Source organism: Notolepis coatsorum (assembly GCF_963971535.1).
Source record: "Notolepis coatsorum genome assembly, chromosome: 2".
Taxonomy (NCBI): domain Eukaryota; kingdom Metazoa; phylum Chordata; class Actinopteri; order Aulopiformes; family Paralepididae; genus Notolepis; species Notolepis coatsorum.
Window position 1 is genome coordinate 187,318,856 of NC_140166.1, and position 16,394 is coordinate 187,335,249.

The following is a 16,394-nucleotide window of genomic DNA, read 5'->3' on the forward strand; positions in this document are numbered from 1 at the left end:
GAAAATTGTATTAACAGATTGCAGAATGGGTACAATACAGTACGGCTCAATACACACAATTGTTAAGGGGATGCAGACCAGAGAAAGACTTTCGTCTTGTTTACATCAGGGACAGGGTCCCCCATTTTCAATTCATAATACATTTGAATCTAATCTAATGTAATCTAATTCAATAAATTGTTCAGCCCTACTGCTTCTGGGCAATTCCATGCAAATGTCACCCTCACCATGAAAAAATGTAAATAACATGATCATAACCAAACCAATTTCAAATGTATCATCAAGGTCTATATTTTGAAGAACAAAATAGATTTGATCGTAATATTTATGTGAATGCATGTTTTTTCACACTACAGGAGGAGACACAATGATGTAAACATTTATTTTTCGATTAACCTAATTGTATGACTTTCTGAATGGCCAGAATGGCAAAAAAAATCAACAGATATTTTTCTAACCTCACCTTTGGTCATGAAGGGCTGTTGTATCAATATGTGAATCAATTATGTACTTTGTGTCTTTCCATTGGCAGGTGAAGCATGCTGTTATAATGCCCCTTTATGGGACAGCGAATGTAACATCCATAACGTTTTCCAGGAAAAGTTGTCATAAAACATGCATCTGGAATGCAATGTCAACCAAACTTCCTAAGCAAAGCTAACTTTTATAAAGATGACATATTAGCAACAATTAGTCATTCTGGTCTTATTTTTTAGTGTTATGGATGTTACCGTTATGGATGTTACATTGCAAGTGATGGATGTTACATTGCGAATGTGTGTTGTTAAGTCTGATTATGACCCCTTTGTTTGAAGTATAATTTACACATTTTAGTTACACTTATTGAGATAAAGATGAGCCTGCAATAAGAAATGTTTTGACCTTTTGGATTTTGAGATAGGTGACAAAATACACAGCGTTATGGATGTTACGGAAATTGACAAGCTTTTCGGACTCACTGAACACATGATGAAAACTCTGTGAATATCTTTTTCAAAGAATAACATGTTTACTATCACTTTGTAGGGAAGGGTTTGAGGTACCCAAAAAGCACATTCAGGAAAACCTGGCATTTCCTCGCAAGGAATGAATCACAAAAAAGTGCCGTTATGGATGTTACATTTTTGCGTTATGGATGTTACACGTCTGAAATAGCCAAAACACTATCAAAAATGTGTGTTGTTAAGTCTGATTATGACCCCTTTGTTTGATTTAAATCAGAAGTATTTTATGACTCCTTGTTTGATTAAAATCCAACATATTTCCAGACACAACTTTTTCACACATTGTTGGTCTAGGCAGAGCAGTGTCCACGTTAGCCTACTGCTAATCGGCTGCTGTCGGCCATCTCCCCCTCGCGTCTGCTCAGCCTACATGTGTATTTGTTATTGTTTTGCCGAGTATCGTGACAAGAAACCCACCCCAAAAAACACAGAAACCCCAAATGAAACCAAACAGAAAGTAAATGAGTATTATTCCAGAGACGACATTTCAAGACAGGCCCCAGGAATGAAGGATGCAGTGACCATAAGAGAAGGAGTCAAGCAGAGGGTTCAGAAACGCCACATGTCCATGTCCCTTATGGAGGCTTACCGCTGCACTTCCAACCAAAGAGGACAAGTCCTGGGTCAGTTTTGATCAGATTCGTGAACACCTCAATCCTCACATGGATAACAGAGGGAGATACCATTTCTCTGAACCAGTCCAGGCAGAGTGAATTGGACTTCATTTTTTATAACTTTCTTTTTCATGGTGAGGTTGACATTTTCATGGAATTGCTCCAAAACTCATTTTATAATTTAACCGATATTGCTGTTCTCTGTATAGAAAACACTTTTTTGTTAATCAAATAAAGAGCTATTTTCCAAAAACGTTGTAATTTATTTTCAGAAGTGACTGTTATTTGGAACTATTTAAGACAAAAAAAAATGTGATTTTTGTGATGTCACAGTATGATGTCATAATACATTCTAGAACATTTGTGATGTCACAGTATGATGTCATAATCAAACATTCTAGAACATTTGTGATGTCACAGTATGATGTCATAATCAAACATTCTAGAACATTTGTGTTTTATATATATTCAACAATTCTCTCAGCATTTCCTGGCATTTTTTCAGACTACAACATGAATCCAGACTGGTTTGACCCTCAAAATGGTCCACCGAAGTCAAACACATGTAGGTAAAGCCCTATTTTTGATAGTGTTTTTTGTCTATTTCAGACGTGTAACATCCATAACGCAAAAATGTAACATCCATAACGGCACTTTTTTGTGATTCATTCCTTGCGAGGAAATGCCAGGTTTTCCTGAATGTGCTTTTTGGGTACCTAAAAGCCTTCCTTACAAAGTGATAGTAAACATGTTATTCTTTGAAAAAAATATTCACAGAGTTTTCATCATGTGTTCAGTGAGTCCGAAAAGCTTGTCAATTTCCGTAACATCCATAACACTGTGTATTTTGTCACCCATCTCAAAATCCAAAAGGTCAAAACATTTCTTACTGCAGGCTCATCTTTATCTCAATAAGTGTAACTAAAATGTGTCAATTATACTTCCAATTCAAATCGATGCCTTGTCAATGTTAAAGGAAAACTCCAACATTTTGGGAAATTAGCTTATTTAACATCTTCCCTGGAGTTAGACAAGAAGATACATACCTTTTTTGTCTCTGTGCGTGCATTTAGCTTAGGGAACAGTCGCTCCGTTAGCATAGCTTAGCTTCATCACTGGAAGTGAGGCAGGACAGTAGCGTGACGTTCCCTACGGGTTTGTTGATATTCTCATTCCTTCAAAGGATCCGAACCGATTGAAGTTTATGGATACCATGACTTAAAATCCTGTTACCTTGACGATTAAAAGCTTCCCCAATTTAGAAAACAGTAATCCAATGGCTGGTATTGATAATATACTACTAACTACTGGACGCTCGGAGCCAACCGGAGCTAACGCAGAACAGGAGGATGGTAAAGCAAATATAATGACTTCCTTTCTGGGGTTTTCAAAATAAAAGTGTGACGCTTATAGCAGCGGAAAACGTTTATTTTGTACATTATCTAACGTTAACACGAACCTAAACTAACTTTAGGTTAGTTGTAACGTTAGTTTAGGTTCGTGTTAACGTTAGATAATGTACAAAATAAACGTTTTCCGCTGCTATAAACGTTGCACCTTTATTTTGAAAACCCCAGAAAGGAAGTCATTATATTTGCTTTACCATCCTCCTGTTCTGCGTTAGCTCCGGTTAGCTCCGAGCGTCCAGTAGTTAGTAGTATATTATCAATACCAGCCATTGGATTACTGTTTTCTAAATTGGGGAGGCTTTTAATCGTCAAGGTAAGAGGATTTTAAGTCATGGTATCCATAAACTTCAATCGGTTCGGATCCTTTGAAGGAATGAGAATATCAACAAACCTGTAGGGAACGTCACGCTACTGTCCTGCCTCACTTCCAGTGATGAAGCTAAGCTATGCTAACGGAGCGACTGTTCCCTAAGCTAAATGCACACACAGAGACAAAAAAGGTATGTATCTTCTTGTCTAACTCCAGGGAAGATGTTAAATAAGCTAATTTCCCAAAATGTTGGAGTTTTCCTTTAAGTTAAGTTTCCAATGTTCTCTCTGAATGTAACATCCATAACGCTGGAATTGACCTTCTGCGAAGGGGGCTAGCAACGGGAGGGGACTTACCATATAATTCTGATAAGCATGGTCGAACATCTCAACCACTTGGTTCCTTGGGGTAGGACAGAACAGAGAAACAAGTCAGGAGAGGAGTAACATCTCTTTAACTAAGAACTTGTGCTTGTCACAAATTAAAGCCCAGGAATCATCTTCCCAACTCACTTCAGTCTGTACTTCTCTTCTCGTGACATGGCTTGTCCTTGGCTGAATAACACTCCAAGCAGCAGCAGCAGTGATGGCACCAATGTAGGCAGCATGGCTGCAGGTAGCCAAGATTGCAATGATGTCCACATGACCGCAGTCTGGTTCTCAGTCAATGAGCCGGTCACTGGTCATCCCACACTACACTGACACACTAACACTCACTGACTAACCAACAGGTAAAGAGACGTAGGCCCACGCCACCTTCATATGTGCTTATTCCTCAAGAGCTCATCTTGATAGATCACTGTGGCTTAAACCTTGCCTCAACTTCAGGTTCTGGCTGTCTTTCAGGCTGAACCAGGCGCTACTCTTGAATACTTGCGAAATATCAACATGACGAAACGATCATATTTTGAATGCCCAGTTAATAATAATCTCTCTCGCTTATTGATGATCACTTAGCCAACATCTATGACTAGTTCTCTCTCAGCCTCACCAAATCATACAGTACATGGTTTCAGTATGTATGTGTGAATGAGAGAATGGATGAAGAAGAGGTGTGTCTCTAGGGTCAAACCTTGTGTTTGACTATTTGCACGAATGCTGTTATTTCAAGTGATAACATAGATGTTCATAGTGTACTAAATGTACCCCAAGATAAGGGCAACGCAACGAGCATGCAGCGCTGCTTTGTAAAGTTGCTACAGGTCCCTAGAGAGCATTCTCACCTGTCACACCTGTTTACTTCCCAACCTGTCACCAGGACTGTAAGTGACACGTTGGCATGTAACAAACCCAAAGCTGCCCCTATCGAAGTAAGCAAGGCCAACCAAAGACAAGACACTTCACTCAACAATTGTTATTATTGTGAGGAATAAACCACCACTGTCACCGATGATGCATTTTACACCCGAGTATTCAATCAACAAACACTGTATTTCCTAGTTGTTGTCTTAGAGTACAGTAACTTGAGAAACTGGCATTAAAAAAACGAGTAGCATTGGCTACATATATCTTCTACGCGTATTTATAATACTAACGTTATTCATAAATAAACAAATTGTTCACCTATACGCTATAAAATCAACACAAACAAGACGTCTTAGCACTTGCTCATTGTGGCAGGGTTTCCTGTAATCACTTGGATGTTGTAATGTAGACGGAAGAGCCTCTTCACATGATATTATTTCCTCCTTTTTGACAGCTTCGTCTCGTCGTCAGCCAGCCAGGCAAACAACACTTAGAAAGATTTAACCACTTTGCTAATGTTAAAGTTAGCTCGCTAACTAGCCAGCTAAAACGGTGATACTAATAACAACCGTATCGCGAATGTAAGAGAAACCAGATAAAAACGGATCCATTGTTGAACAGTTGCCCTCGGTCAGAGTGTCGTTGTCTTGCACGTTGTGTAATGAATAATGTTGTCCTCCTTAATCTGACTTCAACAGGAATCTCAAGCTATGCTAACTAATCATCAGCTAGCAGGGCAGCTAGGCTTCAAAGCGGACGCTGCTGTTTAGATCGTGTCAACGTCACCACACCCGCCTCAGAGCCCCGCCCACATGTGTCCGCTTGTCAATAACTTATTCTCGAAGACACGCTGACGTCACGAGACCGCCGCCATCTTGGTATTGGGGAAACAAACGGATTTCGACGATCAAATGTATGCGTTGAGCTCCGTTCTTATTACATGTTTTATCACATTCTTGTTCAATCATTTCATAACCTTTTCACATCATTTGTTTTGAAACTATTGAGGCCAACATGGCATTTCACCATTTCGAAAGCCTTTCTGGTGATTCTAAGGCGAGATATGAGTCAAAGCTCGCCCTGATTGACTTGAAATCATGTCCATACAAGACACCTGCAGACCATTGATTGATTGATTGATTGAAAACTTTATTAACAGATTGCAGAATGGGTACAGTACGGCTCAAACAATTGTTAAGGGGATGCAGACCAGAGAAATACTTTCGTCTTGTTTACATCAGGGTCCCCCATTTTCAATTCATCATAACATGACACACGACATACAGATAGACAGTACTGCTACATCTATGACATACCAGATTTGCAAATACAGTACTGTTTGTGATACAAAAAGAGTCCAGAAGTCTCTGGAGCGTAACAGAAAGAAGCATTTTGTATAAAAGTATGCTGTACTTCTGTATGACAACTATTAAAGAAACTTGAACAGAAAAGAGAGTATACATTTGTCGTAGAAACTGTACATTGGACGAGGTTGGGTGGGTGGGTGGGGGAACTGTACATTTGAGGTGGTTGAGTGGGTGGGAAACAACCCAGACATGGCCATCTCTCGAATACCCAAATGTGTACCACTACCTGATCAAACATCTACTAAGATTAGATAAGCTCCTATCGGCTATCGGTACTGTAGTAGGCCTACTACTACATTGTTGGACAAGCTATGCTAGCTGTCATGAACTAGAGCTAGCCAGCCACTTTTTCCTCCGTGATGCCTCGAGTCGTGAAGGTATAAAACTTGCGATTTGGATTTTTGTTTTTGTTATTAGTACAAAACGTAACACAGCAGCTCGTTGGCATTGTGATGCACTGAAGAAAATTACCCTTGATTGTGTTTGCCGCTTTTCCGATCTGTTTCTGCACTAAATGAAGCGTTCAGTGCATGTTTCCCCCACGCCGTAGTTGCGTAGCAACAACAGATAGGAAGTTGACTTCGAGAATCGTGTAAAGCACATTGTTACCCTAAATAATTATAAATCTGTCACATATGAGCTCAACCAGTGTATATACAAGTAATGATAGTGCTGGGTACTCAATCATGTCTATGAAATATTTCGGAAGCCCATATTTATCAGCCAAATTATGTTCGTATTATGACTACATTTCCCATGTTTACATTCGAGGTCACTTGACAGGACGCTCGTCTTCCACATGTCTCTCACATGACAGGTCTGTCAACAACAATTCAACAAGGCTTTTTCAGAGCGCAGTGGCGCACACACTTGATGTCCACATCTACACAACAACAGGGACTACTAGCTCTACTCCAGGTACAGTCGGACTCGTATGCGGATTTACTATCGCTCTTGATAGATAGATAGATACTTTATTCATGAAACATGAAGGGCGGGGTCGTATTTTTCGCTTATTAGAAAGTAGCTATGCCCATTGCCTACTATGCCATTCATCATGCACATACCGACCTACCTCACCCTCCATTTACTTGCAAGATAAAAGTGGAGACCTTCTGCCTGTTCCTCATAATGTATATTATATTGTAATTAGCAGCCTTTTAGTAATTGTATACCTGTTATGTTGCTTTTCTTCTACCCTACTGTGTTTTGTTGTCCACATACAAAATACATATAATTGAAAATCTTATTTTCTGAACTATCAGATGTTAGTTACTGTAGCTGTCTTCATTTGTGTTGATTGGACAGGAGTGCAAAGTGTGTCTGCTCTACATGGGACGGTTGGGACAGTTACCCATGGACGGTTAGGACAGTTACCCGGGGACAGTTACCCGGGTCAGTTAGGACAGCATTGTTTGTGAGTGACTATTGAAAACGCACGATTGAAGGCTAATCAACTATTGCTGATTATTGGAGACTTTGGGGTGATTATATATAACCTAGGTATGGTATGGTAACCTTAAATCCCTGGACTCTGTCTATCACTCTGCCCTCAGATTTGTCACTAACGACACTCCTGTGTCCTTTATGAGAAGATTGCTTGGCCCTCTCTGATGGAGAGGCACAACAAACTAAAGTATTTGTTAATTTTTAAGGCCCTTATTGGTAAGCTACTTCCTTTTAGGAAACTATTGCCATGCCATGCCATGAATGCACATTGGTGAAGAAGTGTGAAAACCTCCTAGTTTATGACCTCTCATTTAAACAAGTTATTCTTGGTCGGATGTTAACATTTTATATATTGGTTCATGTAATTATTTCCTCAGATACCCTGTAGCCTATATTTAGAATTTTAATACAGGCTTCAATAGAACTGACATCAAAATCTGGCACCAAGCAAAGCATAGTTTAAGTTTAAGTTTATTTGGATCCCCATTAGCCACAGCAGTGCTGGGGCTATTCTTCCTGGGGTCCATAACACATAAAATACAGTTACAGACTTATACACTCACAACATTTACATGTCATACAGACAATTAAAACAACAATAAAAACCCTTATACACTCATAACATTTACATGTCATACAGACAATTAAAACAACAATAAAAACCCTTATACACTCACAACATTTACATGTCATACAGACAATTAAAACAACAATAAAAACCCTAATCAAATTCATAATACAATATAAAAATATATACTCCTTATGAATGAATTCATAATACAATACAATAATACCTACTCATAATTAATTCATAATACAATACAGCATAATATACTATTTAGCTTTTACATACATTATCTATGTTCATATCAGCCAATTATACAATATTTTAATAATATATCCCTATCAGACACATGCCTTTTCATCCATATATATTTCATCCATATATACCTATCTCTTTATCAGACACATACATTTTCATTTACGTACACACTATCTATTAGGGAATGTCAATTTCTTTGGTTGAAAATGTTGTTTTACCACGATTTTGAAACGACATTTACTATTCTCCTGCTTAACATGTCTGGGAAGAGAGTTCCATTCCTGCATACCACAGAACATGACAGTTCACTTCATTGCATTCGACCTCACTTTTGGAAGTGTAAAACTTCGTGCAGAAGCATGTCTGGTGGAATGGTTGTGTCTGTCAATACTTATTGATAAATTGTTATATAAAATTGAGGGGATCTTTGTAACAAGAATATTCCTAGTGAATACAAGGAGTGAGCAGAGTAATTTATGTTTGACAAGTAACCAAGTTAAACAACTGTGCATCGCTGCAACATTAGTTCTCAAGTTTTCAAGTTTCAAGTTTCTTTAATAGTTGTCATACAGAAGTACAGAATACTTTCATACAAAATGCTTCTTACTGTTACGCTCCAGAGACTGTGCTAGACAAGATAGTATCAAATAACATAGTATAGCATGTAATTTAGAAGAAGAAAATGAGGTCACAGTGTTCGGTATAGACATATGTACAATGTTCTGAGTTACCATATAATATACAATACTATGCAGTGTACTAATGTACAGTACTATATAGTGCAAAGCAGAAATGGGATGAGGTACAATTTAGGTACAATTTACAGTAAGGTGTACGAGTTGTAGTGCAATCCTTCATCAATAAATATAAAGTGTGGGGAGTGGGTGCTACAGTGTGTTTGTTTAAAGTGGGTGTGTGCTATAAAGTGTGTGGAGTGGGTGCTACAGTGTGTTTGTTTAAAGTGAGTGTGTGCGTGTGGATGTGTGTGCTATGTGCGTTTGGTGGTTGTTGTGTAGTGTTCATTGTTCGTTTAGCAGCCTGATGGCCTGGGGATAGAAGCTTCTTCTGAGTCTTTCTGTGCTCGCCTTGAGACTCCGGTATCGCTTGCCTGACCGCAGCAGTTCAAAGAGGCAGTTGTTCGGGTGACTGGAGTCTTTAATGATTCTCTTAGCCTTGCCCTTGCAACGCTTGTTGTAAATGTTCTGGAGGGTGGGGAGCCCCCCTCCAATTGTGCGTTCGGCTGAACGTGTCACTCTTTGTAGTTTGCTTCGGTCTTGTGCAGTGCTATTCCCAAACCAGGAGGTGATGTTGCCAGTCAAGATGCTCTCTATTGTACATGAGTAGAAGTTCTTAAGGATCTTCTGACTGACTTGGAACTTCCTTAGGCGCCTGAGGAAGTAGAGGCGTTGTCGTGCCTTCTTCACAACACTGTCAATGTGTGTGGTCCATGTCAAGTCCTCGGATATGTAGGCTCCGAGGTACTTAAAGCTGTTGACTCTCTCAACCGGTGCCCCGTCGATGCTGAGGGGGCTGTAGTCCTTGACCCCCGACCTCCTGAAGTCCACAATCATCTCCTTTGTTTTGCTGACGTTCAGGGAGAGGCTGTTTTCCTGGCACCATCCCGCCAGGACCTTGACCTCTTCCAGGTAGGCCCTCTCGTCGTTGGCAGAGATCAGGCCCACCACCACTGTGTCGTCAGCAAATTTGATGATTGTATTGCTACTCCGCTGAGCCACACAGTCGTGTGTGTACAGGGAGTAGAGGAGGGGACTCAGAACACAGCCCTGGGGGGCCCCTATGTTGAGGGTGATGGATGAGGAGGTGCAGTTGCCTGCTCTCACCACCTGGGGTCTGCCAGTCAGGAAGTCCAAGACCCACTGGCAGAGGTCATAGTTCAAGCCCAGGTCCCTGAGCTTGGCTATGAGTATGGAGGGGACTATGGTATTGAATGCCGAGCTGTAGTCGATGAATAGCATTCTCACATAGTTCCCCTGCCTCTTGTCCAGGTGTGATGCTGCTGTGTGCAGCACATGGGCTATGGCGTCCTCCGTGGACCTGTTGGGGCGGTATGCAAATTGCAGGGGGTCCATGTTGATGGGGAGGGAGGAGCAGATGTAGCCCTTTACTAGCTTCTCAAAGCACTTCATGGCTATGGAGGTGAGAGCTACAGGGCGGTAGTCGTTGAGGCAAGCAGGCTTGGATTTTTTGGGTACAGGGATAATAGTGGACTTCTTCAGGCAGGTGGGGATGACAGCCTGTTCTAAGGACAGGTTAAATATGTCAGTGAATACTGGGGCCAGTTGGTCGGCACAGACTTTTAGGACGCGGCCGGGGATGCCGTCCGGACCTGCTGCCTTCCTGATATTCACTTTTTTAAAGGTCCGCCTCACCTCATGCTCTGTTACCCTGAACACTGCGTCTCCATCAGCAGCCGACCCCCCCCCCCCCCCATTGCCGTGGCTTGTGGGCTGGTGTTGTTATTACCAGCATCAAACCTCGCATAGAAGGTATTGAGGTCATTTGCTAAGGAGATGTCACTGTTCAGTTTGAGGGAGGCGCCTTTGTAGTCTGTCATCGTTTTTGAGCCCCTGCCACATAGCTCTAGAGTCAGCCTGTTCAAACTGGAGTTCAATTTTATCCTTGTAGCGTCGTTTGGCCTCTGTCACTGTCCTCCTTACGTTGTATCGCGCCACCTTGTGGTCATTCATGTTGCCTGCCACTAGGCCGTCGTTGTATGCTTTGGTGCGCGCTCTCAGAGCTTCACGGACGGATTTGTCTACCCAGGGTTTTTGATTTGGGTAAACTCTCATTTTGGTAGTGGGGATTGTTTCTTCCACCATAGTACGAACATAGTCCAGCACTGTCTCCGTGTAGACATGAATGTTATCTGTGTCGCGGAACACGCTCCAGTCTGTGCAGTCAAACGCAGCCTGTAGCGTCTCCTCTGACGTCAAATCCCATTTCTGCACCTCTCGCGAGACTACGGGAGTGCTTTTGATTCTTTGTTTGTACTTTGGTGAAAGGAAAATGGACGCGTGTTCTGTACTCACAGCGAAGCGCTATACGTGCTGCTTTGTTTTGTACCATTTGTAATTTTTTCAGTTTATTCGTCGTTACATTCGACCATACTGCAGGACAATAGTCAAGATTTGACAACCAGAGCTTGAATTACCTGTTTGATAGAATTTAGTGGTAACAAATGAGCACATCTTTTAACAACAGAAATCCCTCTTCCCATTTTCACTACTATATTGTTTATATGGTGTGACCATGACAATTTACTGTCTAATGTTACCCCTAGGAGTTTAGTCTCCTGGACTTGATTAATTACCACATCACTTATCAAAAGTTTCAAGACTGGGTTCGTTCTTAGAGTATGGTTTGAACCGAAAATGATGCTACTTGTCTTTGATATGTTTAGAACTAGTTTGTTATTCTTTATCCATTCCATCACTGATTGCAACTCTGCCTTTAGGACCGTATTTAATTCATTGGCTGTTGAGGCTGATGTGTAAATCGTTGAATCATCCGCATACATAGAAATATAGGACTTATTTAGGACAAGAGGCATGTCATTTGTAAATATGGTGTAGAGCAAAGGCCCAAGGCAACTTCCTTGGGGTACTCCACACCTTACCGTTTTAACTTCTGAGTAACTCCCATTAAAAAAAACTATTTGTTTCCGGTTTGCTAAATAAGTTTGCATCCAAGATAGTGCAGATGAGGAGAAACCGTAACATTCAAGTTTTTTAAGTAAGAATTTGTGATCTATGATGTCGAATGCTGCAGTAAAATCAAGCAAGACAGCTCCAACCATTTTCTTTTTATCTATCTCTTTCAGCCAATCATCCGTCATTTGGGTTAATGCAGTCGCTGTTGAATGTCCTTCACGATATGCATGTTGAAAATCAGTGGTCAATGTGTTAAAATAAAAGTAGCTTTTAATCTGTTCACTTACTATTCTTTCCATCAGTTTACTTAAAACTGGCAGTAAACTTATGGGACGACTATTAGATCCTGAGAATGGCAATTTCAATTTTTTTGGCAGTGGTATTACTTTGGCAGTTTTCCACTGTTGCGGATACAAACATTCACTAAAGGATTGATTTATAATATGACAGATAGCAGGGGCAATTAAATCAGGGACCAATTTCAGAAGTTTCCCGTCAAGACCGTCAACACCTGGTGGTTTGTTTTTAGTGGTACTTAACATATGTTCTACATTACTTATAGTCACACTATCAAAATTAAATTGACAATTTTTATCTTTCATTATTTTATTCTTTATTAATAAATAAGATTTTTCATTATCTATTGTTTGCATATTATTCCTTAAATTATCTACTTTTCCAATAAAATAATTGTTAATATGATTAGCAATCTCAACTGGTTTGGTGAGGAATTTTCCTTCTGTTTCTAGAAAGGATGGGGTAGGTTTCTTATTCCTGCCCATTATTTCATTTAGAGTATTCCATAATAATTTACTGTCATTTTTTATATAATTAAACCTATTTTCATAATACAATTTCTTCTTCTTTTTATTACATTTTGTAACAACATTTCTTAATTTACAATATACCTCCCAGTCTGATTTATAACCTGATGTATTTGCTATTAATTTAGCTCGATTACGTTCTATCATATATTCTTTTAGTTCATCATCCAACCATGGTGTTCTGACGCTTCTGACGGTAAACTTTCTCAATGGTGCATGTTTGTCAACAAGTGGCATAAAAATGGTATCAAATTCCCATAGAGATTTTTCAGGATCTTTTTCCCTCAACACCTTTGACCAACATAGATTTTCAACATCCTTCACAAAGCTGTCTTGATTAAACATTTTATACGATCTTTTGTAAATTATTTTAGGTCCCAGTTTTGGCATTTTAGTCTTCCTTACAATAGCAATTAAGTTATGGTCGCTACAACCAACAGTTACAGATACCGCCTTGGAACATAGCTCTGCATTGTTAGTAAAAATGTGATCAATGCAGGTGGAGACCTGGTTACCATCCTTTTTCAAACATATCCTAGTTGGTTTGTTAATTACCTGTGATAGACCACATGCATTTGCTACAGTTAGAAGTCGTTTTTTCAATGGGCATTTCAATGAAAACCAATCGATGTTAAGGTCACCCATAAAATAAATCTCATTACTCAAATCACACACTTGGTCCAACATGTCACATATTTGTTCTAGATACACATTATTTGCACTAGGTGGTCTATAACAGCAACCAATCAACATAGGCTTCAAATGAGGCAAGTGTACTTGCAGCCATAATGTTTCAATTTCATTATTCATTAAATCTTCCCTAATCTTCACTGGAATAAGATTCTGAATATAAAAAGCAACCCCTCCCCCAAATGCATTCCTGTCCTTTCTAAAAATGTTGTATCCATCAATTTGCAATGCCCCATCCTCAAATGTAGAATCAAGGTGTGTTTCTGATATAGCTAAAATATGGAAATTGTCTGATAGTAAAATCTCTGATATCTCAGCTAGCTTGTTTCTTATGCTACATATATTTATATGTGCCATCTTTAACCCCTTTTTGGGTAGGTTAGTATTAATTAGCATTGTATACTATATTCATAATGTTTATGTGTGGCAAGGGCAACAACCATTCAACTGTCCCTCGGCTGCTTTGGGGTGCTACTTCGGGGTCGGATTATCAGTCTGTCATACCTCAGAAAGGCGATCTCTCCTCTCTCACGAGCAGCTCTCATCTTGGGCAACAGTTCTTTTCTTTTCAGACGGACAGCGTCTGTGTAGTCCTCGTTTATGTAAATGTTTGTCCCTTTGAGTTCTTTGGCTCTCTGAAGAACCGCTGATCTGTCCTTGTATTTTGAAAATGTCACCACAATGGGTCTTGGTCTCTCGCGTCCCTCCCCAGGTTTCCCTGTTCGGTGCACCCTCTCCATCTCAATGTCCCTCTGTAGCTTGAGCTTGTCCACCATGACGCTCCTCACCTTCTCTTCAGTGTCTCCCCAGGTTTCTCCAGGCAACTCAGCTATGCCATTCTGATTGACAAGCTAAAAGCAATTGGTTTTGATAGTTTATCAGTGAGCTGGATACAATCCTACCTGGAGGGGAGGGAACAGATGGTGGAAGTAAACGGTACCCTATCCCCCCCCCCTCACAGTGAGCTGTGGTGTTCCACAAGGAAGCATACTAGTGTAACGGAGGTACCGCAGTATATCCACAGTCACGGGTACAAGTAGTGACGTGGCTGTGGATGGTAAGCGGTACTGCAAGTAAACTCACTCCCCAGAGGCATCCAGACCCGGAAGCAAGAAGTGAATTCACTTCTTGCTTAGTGGTCTGTGATGCCGCCCGTGACGCGGGCGTCCGGGGTTCAACTCCCACTCAGGGCGATCCCTTAACAGGGGTCGAATCGACTAAACACAACGCAGACAAGATCACACCGGCTACACGTGGTGCCGTTAGACCCGGATGCCCTGGGTGGAGTGAGTTTAGGGGGGTGAGTGTAACGGAGGTACCGCAGTATATCCACAGTCACGGGTACAAGTAGTGACGTGGCTGTGGATGGTAAGCGGTACTGCAAGTAAACTCACTCCCCAGAGGCATCCAGACCCGGAAGCAAGAAGTGAATTCACTTCTTGCTTAGTGGTCTGTGATGCCGCCCGTGACGCGGGCGTCCGGGGTTCAACTCCCACTCAGGGCGATCCCTTAACAGGGGTCGAATCGACTAAACACAACGCAGACAAGATCACACCGGCTACACGTGGTGCCGTTAGACCCGGATGCCCTGGGTGGAGTGAGTTTAGGGGGGTGAGTGTAACGGAGGTACCGCAGTATATCCACAGTCACGGGTACAAGTAGTGACATGGCTGTGGATGGTAAGCGGTACTGCAAGTAAACTCACTCCCCAGAGGCATCCAGACCCGGAAGCAAGAAGTGAATTCACTTCTTGCTTAGTGGTCTGTGATGCCGCCCGTGACGCGGGCGTCCGGGGTTCAACTCCCACTCAGGGCGATCCCTTAACAGGGGTCGAATCGACTAAACACAACGCAGACAAGATCACACCGGCTACACTAGGACCGCTACTATTCCTAATTTATGCAAATGACATGTCGTCAGCTTGTGACTGCAACTTGTTCCTGTTTGCGGACGACTCAGCCCTGCTGGTCTCTGACAAGAACAAGGTACAGGTTGAAAAAGCCCTCAGCTCGGAACTAGGCAAAATCTGCATATGGCTCGCCGACAACAAACTATCATTACACATGGGCAAAACAGAGTCCATTCTCTTCGGTTCAAATAACAAACTCAGCAAGACCGACGGCTTCTCGGTTGCAGTGGGTGACAATATTATCACAAGGAAAGATGAAATTACCTACCTGGGTTCCATCCTAGAGGCTAATCTTTCCTGTGACAAAATGGCATCCAATGTAATAAAAAAAAGTCAACCAACGAACGCGATTCTTGTACCGGATCTCCTCTCTGGTAAACAAGAATACCCTGAAGACTCTAGCAGGAGCACTTATTCAAGGGTACTACGACTATGCTTGCACCTCATGGTACCAAAGCACCTCAAAGGCACTAAAAAACAAATTACAAACATCTCAAAACAAGCTAGTCAGACTACTGCTTGACCTAACTCCTAGAATCCACCTCACCCCTGCCCACTTTGACAACCTAGGATGGCTTAGAGTAGACGACAGAGTACAGCAACTTGCAATGGGCCTGGTCTACAAGATACACTACGCGACCAAGGTACCCATGTACATGTCAAAATACTTCCCAAAGGTCAGTGAATACCACGATCACAACACCAGAGGGAGCTCCACAAATCATGTAAAACCCAGATTCGGCTCAAACAAGGGACTAAACACGTTTCGCAATTATGCCACATCAATGTGGAACGCCCTACCTAAAGCTGTAAAGGAATGTGAATCACTACCCACTTTCAAAAACACTCTCAAAAAACACCTACGTGAGACTGCAATTCGAAACTGGCCCCTACAAATGTCCTAACCTAGTTGTACAGTAAATGACCAAGTAAGGCTTTGTCAGTATTCCAATGTACAGTGTAAAATGTGTGTGTGTCCCCTACCCAACCCCCCCCCCCCCCCCCCCACCTCCAATGTACAGCCCTCACCCAACCCACCCAACCCCACCCCACCCACCCAACCTCCTCCAATGTACAGTT

The 16,394-nt window shown here is 41.4% G+C and overlaps 2 protein-coding genes across 4 annotated transcripts in view; one reads left to right on the forward strand and one right to left on the reverse strand.

Moving 5' to 3' along the window:
* edem3 (ER degradation enhancer, mannosidase alpha-like 3) overlaps positions 1-5,327 on the reverse strand; it is a 43,568-nt gene extending 38,241 nt beyond the window's left edge. For all 3 annotated transcript variants that reach the window (XM_084309081.1, XM_084309080.1, XM_084309079.1), the window contains exons 1-2: positions 3,850-5,327; positions 3,694-3,739 (exon numbers count right to left, since the gene is read on the reverse strand). In XM_084309081.1, coding sequence (XP_084165207.1) covers positions 3,694-3,739; positions 3,850-3,980 — 177 coding nt within the window. In that variant the 5' untranslated portion in view covers positions 3,981-5,327. The remainder of the gene's footprint in view (positions 1-3,693; positions 3,740-3,849) is intronic.
* Positions 5,328-6,753: 1,426 nt separating this feature from the next.
* npl (N-acetylneuraminate pyruvate lyase (dihydrodipicolinate synthase)) overlaps positions 6,754-16,394 on the forward strand; it is an 86,708-nt gene continuing 77,067 nt past the window's right edge. The window contains exon 1 of the mRNA XM_084308426.1: positions 6,754-6,866. Coding sequence (XP_084164552.1) covers positions 6,759-6,866 — 108 coding nt within the window. The 5' untranslated portion in view covers positions 6,754-6,758. The remainder of the gene's footprint in view (positions 6,867-16,394) is intronic.